The sequence below is a fragment of the Phragmites australis genome, chromosome 10 (genome assembly GCF_958298935.1).
Source record: "Phragmites australis chromosome 10, lpPhrAust1.1, whole genome shotgun sequence".
NCBI lineage: Eukaryota > Viridiplantae > Streptophyta > Magnoliopsida > Poales > Poaceae > Phragmites > Phragmites australis.
This window is the reverse complement of record NC_084930.1, coordinates 3334710-3347704: the sequence shown is the minus strand read 5'-3', so window position 1 is coordinate 3347704 and position 12995 is coordinate 3334710. Positions and strand designations below refer to the sequence as shown.

Genomic DNA, 12995 nt, shown 5'->3' with positions numbered 1-12995 from the left:
AGGCATGTTTTTGTGTACAAGAACACCTTTTTCAGAAACAGATCCTTCGAATTTTTTTGTGCAAATTTAGGAGCAACAAAAATCTACAGAAACCATCCAAATCCAAATTAGCAAGGTGATTTCCAACCACAGAAATTCTCCACTTCAAAAAAAAAAAAAGACAAATAAAAAGAAAATAGAGAATTTGAAAAGTAACCCAAAGTAAAGCAAGTGCATGATACAACTTGATTTGCGGATTTAAGCAGGGTACGTACAACCACCATTTCTTAATTTCTCTCTCCGTTCCTCACAAAGCAAACAAAAAACACATAGACCGATCTAACTTAAGATCACACATACACACACAGAGTTCATACATGCGAACATGCATAAACATGGCATGTACATACACTTGGCCATGCACGTATGTAGCTAGCACACATATAATTCGGCATGCATATGCACATGAGCACCGATCATGCATATGGTGAAGCAGGAGGTTCAGAGGCCACCGTAGCGGACGTCGGAGAACTTGGACTTGAGCCACTTGACGCTGCCGCGGACGGTGGACTTGATCCGGCCCTGCGTCGCGAACACGTTGTACGCCGCCACCCTCCGCCGCCGCTTCGCCTCCGGGTCGTCGCGGGCGCTCGGCCCGTTGAAGCTGTACGACTTGTCGGCGCCCTGGCCGCCGACGTCCTCGTAGTCGTACCTGCCGTAGTACGCCGACGAGTGCTCGTGCGGCACCGACCTGCACTTCTCCATCGGAATTCGGAACCAGCCGCCACTGGCTACGCCACTGCCGATCTTCTTGTTCTTGGATTTGGCTCTGTGTGTGGAGAGTGAGAGAGTGGTGAGGGGAGCTGGGTGTGATGAAGCTACTAATTGTGCGAGGGAGGTGATAAAGGGGTGGGTTTTTGTGCTTGATTTGCTAGGCGATTTTCAGGGAACACCTTGTGCTTTGTGGTTATGCTAAAGGCAGCCCTTTTGTTTCTCCTTTACGACCGGAAAGGATGGCCTCGTGTTTCTTAATCATGCATGTAGGTTCCATTGCAGATTTAGCGCAAGAATCTACGGCCTTTGCGTTAAAGGTTTAAGGGTACTATAGTTTGTAGAGAAGTGCTTCACGTACGACGCATGTATCCGACTCGCGTACGACCATACAGTGCATGGGCACTGTACTTGTGGAACAACAACCTGCCGCAGCTTTTGATCGTTATTGGTGTCCGCGACCTAAGGTTTTAAAACTTAAGAATTTTTTAACGAACAAACTTAAGAATTAAAGTTTCGTCAGTTCTGTTTCGGTAATGTAACCCACGTACCCAGAATTAAGATGCAGACATATGTGGATAGAGACTATTACAGTCGAACATCTCAGCCGTTGGATCTGTATTGAATGCCCCTCGTTATTTCTTCTACCTACTATTATGGGAAGTATAGGTGATTCGTATCAATCACATGAAGATTAATAAGAGAAATTAGGATGAAAGTCGCCATCATGCTTAAGTGAAAAGTTGATGACAAACTTTAAAGAGCTACGAGAATGATAATGACTAGGATGATGTGTTTGTCAAATCCGATAGTATTGCTATGGCAAAGGTGTAACTAAAATATGTTTTCTAGTTTTACCGGTTTCAAGATGTTTTGTGGGAGACCAGGTTATTAGTTTGCCACACTATCAAAAGGGTCTACCAAAACCATTACTCGATTATAGTGCCGAGTGCTCAAACCATGTGCTTAGTGCAAAATATGTTTCTGTTGAAAGTTCGTTTTAGGAGTCTGCTGTTTCAAGTGTGAAAGTGTTCGAACTGAGTTTTAGAGTGTTCCTAGTTTTATCCAATGTGTTTGTGAACATTAATTCAGTAGGGAGATATAGCCCCCCAAATAAGCTTTCCGTAGAGTCTAAATTCGCCAAAATCTAATATCAGAATCAAAAGTTATCGTTGTTTTTCAGATGATTAGTTGTGCTGAACTCGGAAGTTTCAGGTGAGATATGAAAGTTCAGAGTAGCTGGAACCCCCGGATAAGCTCCGGGCAACAGTGCTCGGTTTGGGCTTTTTAGTTCTACCCGAAAGATTCGGATTGATTTGAAACCTCCGAATTATGGTGTCTTGCACCAAAACCTCTAGGTTGGGGTTCTTTATTACTGAGGTTGTGTTAACTCGAAAGTTTCAGGTTATACTTAGAAGTTTCGGGTTAGGCCAGAATGCTATATAACAGCTAGTTTCTAACCATTCGGATTCTTAGGACCTCGAAGTTTCGGATTGTACAGAATCTACCCAACGGCTAGTTTTTGAGAGTAGACTATAAATACCCCTTATCCTCCTAGCGTGGAGGAGGTTGCTTGGCTGGCTTTGTGCTAGTGGTGTGAAGTGTTTTGAACTTAGTGTTCCATCTTTGAGTGCTCTCTCTCCCTCTCTAACAAGATTTGATGAGAATCAAGCCTTGGTGGATAGTAAGTAGAGAGAGAGGTGTGAGAGGGTGTGGTGCTCTGGTAGCCTACGGATTGTCGCATAGGTTGCGTGTGTTTGAGCACTTGGTGTTGATCATACGCGAGTTTAGGAGTTTGTTACTCTTGGAACTATAAGCTTCTAGGTGGCTATGCGTCACCGGTGAGCACCCAAAACTTTTTCTTTGTATACATTCGTATTCGGATTAAATGCATACCTAAAATTTTAAATTTTCAAATGTAATCATCTAGTGAGATTGTCATCAATTACCAAAATGGGAGAGACTAAAAGTGCATATAGCCCCTAAGTGTGGTTTTGGTAATTAATATCAATACCTATGGACTAATACTTGGTTGAGAATTGGTTGTAGTATGTTTCATAGGTGATACATGATTGATAGAGAATGGATTCATTGAGGAATGTTATGAAGATCGAGAGATATGCATCAAGATCAATGAGCTTTAAGTGATGCTCATGAGGAGGAGAAGCTCAAGAAGATTGACGATATACGTGAAGGCTAAGTCACTTATGGAGACTAAGTGACTAAAGGTATGAGATTATCAATTACGTTTTATGGATTAACCCATGCACTATATGCTTGAGAGTGAGTGAGGTTAGGTTTCATATGAAAATTGAAAATAAGTGTGAAGGCCAAGTTGCATGTGAAGATCGAGTAACTTAAGGTATGAAATTATCAATTAGGTTTTATGGACTAACCCGCATGCTTTGTGCTTGAGGGTGAGTTGGGGTTAAGTTCAATAAGAAGGCATGAGTTGAATTGAGATATGCAATATGCTAAGTTGGAAAAACAAGATCAGGACAAGCTCTGTGGATAACTTATATGCCTGAATACTTGTCGTTCATGCCTCGGTGGTTAACAAAGTGAAGAGTGTGAAGATGTCGGATACAAAGTGGATTTCTATGACAAGGCGGTCAAGGGCAAACAATACTCATGTGCGATTGATCATCCGATGGTGAAGGATGAGTGAAGGCTTTGTCAATGGATCGTGCGGTATTATGGGAAGTTATGCGTAATTCGCATCAATCACATGAAGATCAAGAAAAGAAGCGAGGATGAACATCATCATCATGCTTAGGTGAAGAGTTGATGACAAGCCTTGAAGAGCTACGAGAAGCATCGTGACTTTGATGATGTGTTCGTCAAGTCTGATGGAATTGCTCAAGGCAAAGATATAACTAAAATAGGTTTTCTAGTTTTACCGGTCTCAAGGTGTTTGGTAGGAAACCGAGTTATAGGTTTACCACACTGTCAAGAGGGACTGCCGAAAGCATTGCTCGATTGTGGTGTCGAGTGCTCAAACTATGTGCTTAGGGCGGGATGTGTTTGTGTTGAAAGTTCGCTTTAGGAGTCCGGTGCCAAAAGTGTGAAAGTGTTCGAATTGAGTTTCGAAGTGTTCCTATTTTAATCTAATGTGTTTAAGATCATGAATTCAATATGGATGTGTATCCCTCTGAATAAGCTTTTCGTAGAGTCTAAATTCACCGAAATCGAACATTGGGATCAAAAATTATCATCGTTTTTCAGAGGGTCAGTTGTTCTGAACTCGTAAGTTCCGGGTAGCTGAAACCTCCGAATAAGCTCTAGGCATATGTGCTTGGTTTGAGCTTTTTATTTTCACAGGAAATTTTGGATTGATTCGGAACCTCCAGATTCTGGTGTCCTGCACCGAAATCTCCGAGTTGGGGTTCTCGGTTGCTGAGGTTATGTTAACCTAGAATTTCTGGATTAGGCCAGAATGTCATGTAACGACTAGTTTCTGACCGTTGGGATTCTTATGACCCGAAAGTTCTAGGTTATGCAGAATCTGTCTAACGGCTAGTTTTTTTTATAGTGTATAAATATCTCTTGTCCTCTTAGCGTGAATGAGGTTACTTGGTTGGTTTTGTGCTGGTGGTGTGAGTATCCCTTGTCCTCCTAGTGTGGAGGAGGTTACTTTGCTGGATTTGTACTGGTAGTGTGAGGTGTTTTGAACTTGGTGTTCCACCTTTGAGTGCTATCTCTACCTCTGTAACAAGATTTGGTGAGAATCAAGTCTTAGTGTCTTAGTGAGTATAGAGAGAGATATGAGAGGATGTGGTGCTTTGGTTGCCCACGAATTGTCGCATAGGTTGTATGCATTTGAGTATTTGGTGTTGATCGTGCGCGAGTTTGAGAGTTTGTTACTCTTATAGTTAGAAGCTCCTAGGCCACTAGGCGTCGCCTGTGAGTACATAAGGTTGTGATGTGCCACGAGAAATTTGTGAAGGCATGAATTTTACCTATGCAAGGAAAGAAATCGAGAGTGAAAACCTAAACTCAAGTGTGACCGAGTTTGGTGAGAAAAATGACTGAAATAAATTCAGTTCAAGTGTGATCGAGCCTCTCAACGGAGGCATAAGAAACTCAAATGAAGGTGTCCGAACTTCAATAACAAATTAATTGTCTCCGTGTCTCCTTCACTATTGTGCTTAATTGTTATATGTTTGCTTGCAATTCGTTCTAACTTCTTTTTTATATCTTGTTTAGAATTGAATTGCATACTTATATCTATATTTGTGATATTAATTCTTGAACTCTTTTGCATATTTTGCTTAGAATTGTTATACGTGTCTATCACTCTAGGATTTTAACTCATTACACTTCGTTTAGTGTGTTAGAGCACTAGTAGAACCTGGCACGTTTAGATTCTGAGTTAAACCTAAAAATTCTGGATTGAACTCGAAAGTTCCAGATTAAACTCAAAAATTCCAGATTCTATATAATTCACTGTAAAATTTTAATTTTATTAAAATATCTATTCATCCCCTCTACACAACATCAATATCCTTCCACCCTCTCTCACGCTCCTAACTGATTTTTTTCGTTCCTCCCCGTAACTTTCAGCCAAGCTCTGTGTGACAAAGGAATATGAGTGCTGAGTCTTTTTTTTAAAAAAGAAAGTTTGAACAGGATGAAGACAGACGTGTGGTGCTTTTCAACACTCGATGAACTCGGGCGTGTTTGTGTGAATTTGCCGGGCTTGAACTGATCTGATCAGGCAGGCAGGCCATCAGGGACTGTAGGGGGAGGGAATGATGATGGAGCTGTGCTGTAGCGAGTGGGGGCGGCACTCACCCCATTCGTGCGACCCACGCGAAGATTGAACTGTTGGTATGGTCATGGTTGGATTGGACACCACAAGATCGAAGGGATCCATCCATCCCTGCTCTCTGGTCCCTCCAGCAGAACTGTGAGGAAGGAAATTTTATAGAATTTTTTATTAAAATATTTATATGAGATTTTGATTTATATTATTTTTTTCTGATCTAACAATCGATACGTGCAACTGAGAGAAAAAAAAAAGAAACATGTATAAAAAATAGTCTTGCCTTCCAAACTGCGATCCGAAGAAGTTGCTTGCCTCCCGAGGCCGGATCAGCTACGGCCACGGTGGCCATGGTCCCGCCGCGCTCTGCTGCTCTTCACTTCTCCCGCTTGTAACCGATACAGTCACATTCCAAATGCTATTTTTATAATTTATAAACTAAATTATGCTATAAAATCTTATGATCCATAATTTAATAAAATGAGCTTCTTTAGAATACAGTTTATCATAATTCAACGTCAAGGTACTGCAGAAAAAACAACTGCAAAATCAACAAAAATAAATATAGCTGCAGCTCCTTCGTGATTTTGAAACTCGTAGACCATGACCCGCCGTTCATCGACACATGAGACGAGAAGGTTCCGAGCACAGTTCCTCGAACAGTGGTCCCAGGCAGATCTTGCCGAAAGAAAATTGCACCGAAACGATGGAGCTAAAGTGATCGATCGATCGATGGATCACAGGTAAACTGGGCAACAACGTTCCACGATCCCCAGGGTAAGAGAGGCACATGAATTCTCAGTGCTCGGCGATCCGGTCAGGTTCAGTGAACGTATGAAAAGCCATCAGTAGTGGTGCTCTACCCGATAAACCAATCAGCCCCAGGTCTTCCGCTTCCTCATACCTCTATCACGATAGACGACAACGCATGATGCCTCTGTCGTCACCTGCCTGGCCTTTTTCTCCGTCGTGGCGTCGTTTCTGCCGGAGGAAAGGCGCGTCTGGCCGCACGATGAGTACTTCTCCACTACTCTAGTACGGGCGATCAGGCCAAGAAACTTGAAGGAAGATGCATCCGGGTCCAGCTGATTCCGTGAAAAATTTGCTCGGTTTCGTGTGAGATTCATGTGCCGTGGACGGCTGCGCTTTGCGCGGCCCTGGCTATTTTGATCGCAGCGTCGTACTTGCGTCGGCATGGCTGATTTCTCTCGTTCCCGTTGAGCTTTCCACGCCAGGGACCAGTAGCACGCTATTTCGACCGAAGGCAGTGAACAGTTTCTCAGCAAGTTTCCCATGATCGACATGAATAGTTCCTCAGCTAGTCGAGAATATGTTATCCGCCGTTGATCATCCAACCATGCGGGATCCACTCCCACGGCAATGGCTACAACAGTGGTCCACTGCCAGTCAATGTACATCCAGACGCACGAGAGAGAGAGAGAGAGAGAGAGAGAGAGAGAGAGAGACATGAATTCGGCCTGTCTGCCTGTGCGTACGGAGTATGGAAGTACTGATGCTTGCTTTATCCATGCATGATCCAAAGTAATGGATGCCGGGATCGATCAGCAACAGTTGTCGTCTGGAAAGCGAAAGAGATACTGTACTAGAGAGATCGACTTCTGGGCCATGTGTGTCCCCAAAGTCGCCGTCAGCGACGGCATCGCGGTGTCTACCGGACCGCCGGGCGCACGTCGGTCCAGTGGAATTGGACGCCACTTGATCGAGCTCATCACGACAGCAACCAAACCTTTTCCGCTCTTGCTCCACCACCCATCTCCGCCTTTTCGTTAACAAGTACTCCGAGCACCGCGAGATCTTTTACGAGAGAATGGTCCTCGATCGATCTGCAGGCGAGGCTTCGTGGGAAACTGATCCGGCATCTCAAAAGTGAGCCACCATGCTATGCTTTCATGCTTCACGTTGGCTGTCAACAAGGTGAGGACTGACGAACTGATGACGGTGAGAAACGCTTGTCACTACTCCTCGGCTCTCAGTTCCGACGTTGGCATAGATAATTTGGTGTTCCGAAATATATTTATGAGGACTGAGGAAACAGTATCATTTCCACAGAACTCGTTAGATGGATGCGTTCATGTCTCACGTTGCTTTAGCATGTAATTCTTGACGGTACCAAAACGATGCCAAATGTCGGCGAATTTATGGGTTTGTATTTCTGGGAAGACCAAGGTCATATTCATGATTTGGCAGTAAAGTTTGAAAGAATTTGAAAACAATCTAAACTCGTCAGGTACTCTTCAGAATTCAGGATGCAGTTTCTGCAGGACGAATCATACCAGTTACCACTAGATATGAACATGTAAAGGGATGTCTGATCAGTACGATAAAATGGAAGAAGGATCAGCTTCAAGTTGGGGAACAGATAAAAAAGGGGAGCAAAACCAGATCAAGCCAAGATAAAATACCACAGAAATAAAAAGCCCAGAATGCAAACATTTGTTGTACCCATCATAGAATATGGTCATTATGATCAGGCAACCATCTGTATCATAGCGAGCAGAAGAGAGGCTGAAACATCTTCGGATCAAGCAACCGACTGCAACATTGCTAAACATGGAAATCACTTAAGGTAGCATCGTTACATTCACATATAGTGAAGCGCAGCACAGATAGGCAGCTGGTTTATCATTTTCTAGGTATTACAGATGGGTGACCGGACTCATTTCTTTCCACTTTTCTTGAGACCAGAGCCTCCAATCGCACCCTTCTGTGCCTTGGCCTTCAACTCCTTCAGTGCCTGTTCATGCAACAAAGATGCAGTTCACATCAGCAAATAAGGACCCGAACTAAGCAGAATTGGATGAAATACCATATAAAACTGAACACAGGTCTCACCTTTTCCTCATCTTTCTTCTTCTGCAAATATGCAAGATCACTCTGAAAAGAAATAGGATATCAGAATCATATAAAGTGGAGGCCAATTGTTACTGATCACTGAAGCAGCTCATATGATCCCGTACTGTCTGTGGTTCTATTCACTAGTTCTCCAAATAAAAAAAAAACGAATTTCTTTTAATCTTTAAGACATGGACAATATCAAAGTCAGATCCCCAACTCTCTCCTCCCTTCCCAAATACTTGGCCGAACAACATTTAAAATGCTTATTGGATTAAGCTCTGTTTAATTATCATGAAATTAGACAAGCATATTTAATTAACCTGCAAAACAATCAATAGCATCGCCAGTTCTCATTTTATCACTGCATCTGTTCTTTGGTTTAGACTTAGGGTTCGAAGTTGACCTTTCAAGACATTTAATCCCCCCTGACCTATATTCCAACATACTGGAGTAATGACACGGAGGGAATAAATAGGCCAACAAACAGCTCCTTGTTCACAGAATTCCCAACCATGAAACAAAGGACGCAAATGACATTAACAGAAAGTATTCCACAACGTACGAATTATGGCCATGCTGGCTAGACAAGCCCTTTACAATTGGGGGGGGGGGGGGGGGGAAGATGACCAGGTTTGAAACTGTCGTAATCATTTGAAGGATTAATTCACTTAAGCCAAGAGGGAAAGACGCACTCAACTAAAAACCGATCTGACATGAACTGATGAACCCGCGAATCCTCTCGCCCAGCATAATCGGCAGACACACATAGTAATTCAGCAAATTCCCCAGTTCCTCATGAGAATCAACTATAAATTGAGCACCAAACACGAACATGAACCGATCTACCATACAGTGACCTCAAAAGTCAAACCCTAACGTTACCGTGCAGCGCAGATCGCTAATCGAACAACCAATCGAGCTACGGATCGGGGAGTGAAGGTCAAACAACATGATCACATACCTCGTCGTACTCCTTCTTATCGACCTTGGGCGCCTTCAGAGGCTTGGCCTTCCCTCCTGCAACCCAAACCCACCCCGAACCACCCGTCAGAAGCCGCGAGAACCAAATCGGAACCAAACAACAGCAGGATCTCGCAAGAGGAGCAGGGAAACAAAGAAACGAACGTACCTTGCTTCGACATGGCGGACGGGACGGGATCGCAGAAACCCTAGCTGGCGAGCGCCGCGTCGACGAGGAATGGGAATTGGGAAAGGCGAGAGAGGAGAGAGAATGGAAGGCGTGTATATAGAGAGAGAAAGTGGGGCCGCGGGAATCTTGCATTCTTGTGGCCGGGCTTTTCACGGGCTTGGTATAGTGGGCTTATGCACCATGTGATGGGCTTCTATTTTCTTTCCGCGGACTCGTTAGCTCAATAGAAGCCTAAGGTTGTGATGCCAAATGAGATGTTGGTATTTTGATTGTCAATAGTGGTTAGTCGGTAATTAGAGTGTTGATTTACATTTATATCTATAATTTTTTCATTTTAAATTATATTTTGTAATTTTTCAATACAATAATATTATTTTAAAAATCCTAGTCTTCAGCGTTCCCTCAATGGAAAAAAAACTGAACTTCTGAAAAGCTAGACTAAACTAGGAGGAAATGGGTGACTTTATATAAGAAGAATATGCATTCAAATCCACATCAAAGAGAACTCAAGCTTGGTGCATATCTTTAACCAACTGAGCTAGGTGTTGCTTAAAAGTAAACTTCTGCATTGACCCTATATTAAGTGGCTCTATGCTTATTAGGCCGTTTCCATCTTTTTACTCTTCTTAAAACATCACTATTACTATAGAACACCTATGTACTGTCGGTTCTAAATTGACTTTCACTGTTAGTTTTAAACCGGCAGTACGTAAGGGGTAGTGAAAGTCACACGCTTTTCACTGTCGGTTGTACAATCTGTAGTGAAGGTGGTTCCGGGAGAAAAAAAGAAACCGATTCGGCTTGATTTCGAGCCGGCTCGGCTGTCGCCATCGCCGTTGCCGCCACTGCCGCACTTTTGAGCCTTCGTGCCCCCGTCGTGCGAGCTCCGCCGCTGCCGCGACCACTCACTTTGAGCAGATGATCAGATAAAGTCATTTCCCCTCTTTTGTTCACATCGAACACAAAAATCATACTTTATCTATACATACACAGAAGGCAACATGCAAACATGAAAAAATCACAATTTCTCTAAAAAATCTCGAGTGTTGCGGCATCGACATGCTCCTAGCCGACGCTGCTTCTCCTTCTTCTCGACGACATTGGTCGGCCCGCCATGGAAGCCGCCACCTAGCGCCCTTCTCCTTCTTCTCGACAATGTTGGCCAGCCTGCCATGGAAGCCACCACCTAGCGCCCAGCTCCACTTCCTGCCGCCAGTGACACGTGGTGGCGGCTTGGCTTATCCACACCTCACGAAGGAGGATGTCGTCCTCCTCTTGTGCGGCGGCGAGAGAGCACGCAGTGCAGTTGAGCTCGTGCCACGTGGCAGCGACCTCCTGCACGAGCGCCACGTGCGTCGCAGCCAGGCGCTAGTTCTGCCCGAGCAACGCATGCACCTCCTCGATCCCTGTGCCGAGCCGCTCCTCCAGCGCCGTCATGGGCACTCGCCGGAACCCTACCGATGACGCGACCATGGGCATAGGTGGTGGCCGTGCGAAGGGGGCAAGAGGTGGAGGTTGGTGGGGAGGAGGCCGGTGGGGGAGATAAGTTGGAGAGAGAGAGAGAGCCGGATGTGGTAGGTGGATAAGGCAGAGAAACAGCTAGCCAAACGTGAAGATAAAGGCAGAGAGAGAGAGCCAGACGTGAAAGTTTGCGAGCCAAAAGCAGAGTGGAATGAAATTTCACGTCCACACACCTCTTCACTACTGGTTGGTCCTATAAACCAGCAGTGAAGGGCATCACTGCTAGCATAATTTATCAGCCAACAGTGAAATCCCTTTGTTACTGTTGGTTAATAAGCTATTTTGACTGATTTTTCTCGCGAGATGTATGGACCGGCAGTAAAACACTATCACTACCGGTTCATTACAAACCGATAGTGATGGACCGATATATATAATCGGTTGTGTAGTAGTGTACTGTGGGGTACACCGTACATATATATCAGGTGATAGTCCATTATCTATCTATCTATCCCTATCCTTTGATCCAATCGAGAAGAAACCACTACGCAGAATGCCACGCGGGCGGCGGGCCAGAAGCAACAGAGGCCGAAGCGAGAGATGACAAGAGCAAAGAAGCAGGCAGCGCATGCGTTGATGCACACGGTGGGCGCATGCGTTGGTGCACAAGAGTAAAGAAGCAGGTAGGTCTTGGAGCTGTTCTTTGTCCGTAGTACGGCCTGCCTGCTCGGTCGGACGCACACGGTGGGCGCGGGCCGGCCCCCGTACCATCGCCAACCGATTCCGTCGCCACCCGGACATGCATCAGATGATTCACGCTTGCAATGCATCGATCTATCCATCGACGTCACCGGCACCGGCTCCGGCTCCTCCTGCCGTGTATATATCCGGCCATCCAGGACCCTGCAGCCCTGAAGCGAGACATTAAACATTCCAAGTTTGCAGCTTGCATTTTGACGACAGTTCGAGCTGGAATCGTCGTCGCCAGTCGGCAACGCCCTCAGCTGCGATCGACGTTGCCATCACGCATGGTGAGGACGATCGCTGCACGCTGGTCTCTGTTGTGTCTTGGCACGGGGGTTTCGAGCCGTCGCGTGGTTTGAGTTTGACCTTGCCGTCTTTTTGCTTGCGCCCGCCACAGGCTCTGCTGCCCTTGTTCCTGAGGCCGGTGGCGCGGTTCGCGGCGTGCGTGGCGGTGGCGGGCGGGCCGGCGGCCGCGGCGGCGACGATCCTGCACCGCGCCGGCGCGCTGCCGAGGAACCGGGGCCTGGAGCGGCTCGTCCGGGACCACGGCCACGGCCGGGGTGGTAGCTACATCGCGAGTTTCGTCGTCGGCGTGATGCGGTGCCTCTGCTAGATGTGTATCATTGCTGGTCGTGTACATTGCCATGCAAAGAGGCAGGCTGTGTTCCTGGTTGCTGTAGATGTAGATTGCCTAGAAAGAGAGTCCATTGTTTCAGGGAATTCAACGTGGATTCGGATAGAGAAAGTTGCATATTACAATGCTGATCATTTGCATTCTGTTTTGGATTCTCGGGGTCGACTGATTTTACTTACTTTCTACTTCTTTTAGAGGTACAAAGTGCAACTGCTGTGCCAGACAGAGACAGACCATGTTTACTAGTACGGTAGTACCTTCCTCAAGAGCCAAGAAAGTTTATCGATGAGTTTAGCTTGCTCAAAAAGGTCGCTTCAAGTTTAACAATTGAGCTTACTCTGGCATTTTCTCCAAACTGTGTTCATGATCAGAATTCAGACTTCTCAGTAGGGGCCTCCCCTGCTGAGTTTACCCCTATAAAAAAAATGATCAGAATTCAGAACAAAGAAACTGGGAACTGCGAGCGCCACTTCACTGCGGTAGAAGCTACTGCCACTGTCCCACGTGGTTTTCACAGGAGAAAACGAGAGTACATGTGAACTAGGATGCAGAATTATTCAGTACCTTGCAGGCTGCAGAGCGTAAATCCAGCTCCTAATGTACAAACATACAGTAGACTCATACAGAGTTGGGGA

General features: G+C 45.3%; 1 protein-coding gene across 1 annotated transcript; it reads right to left on the bottom strand.

The window, feature by feature from the left end:
* Positions 1–194: 194 nt before the first annotated feature.
* LOC133931437 (uncharacterized) lies at positions 195–879 on the bottom strand. The gene has a single exon (XM_062378311.1). It carries the CDS (start codon positions 742–744, stop codon positions 481–483), a length of 264 nt encoding a protein of 87 aa, XP_062234295.1. The 5' UTR covers positions 745–879; the 3' UTR covers positions 195–480.
* Between the last annotated feature and the right edge of the window lie 12116 nt (positions 880–12995).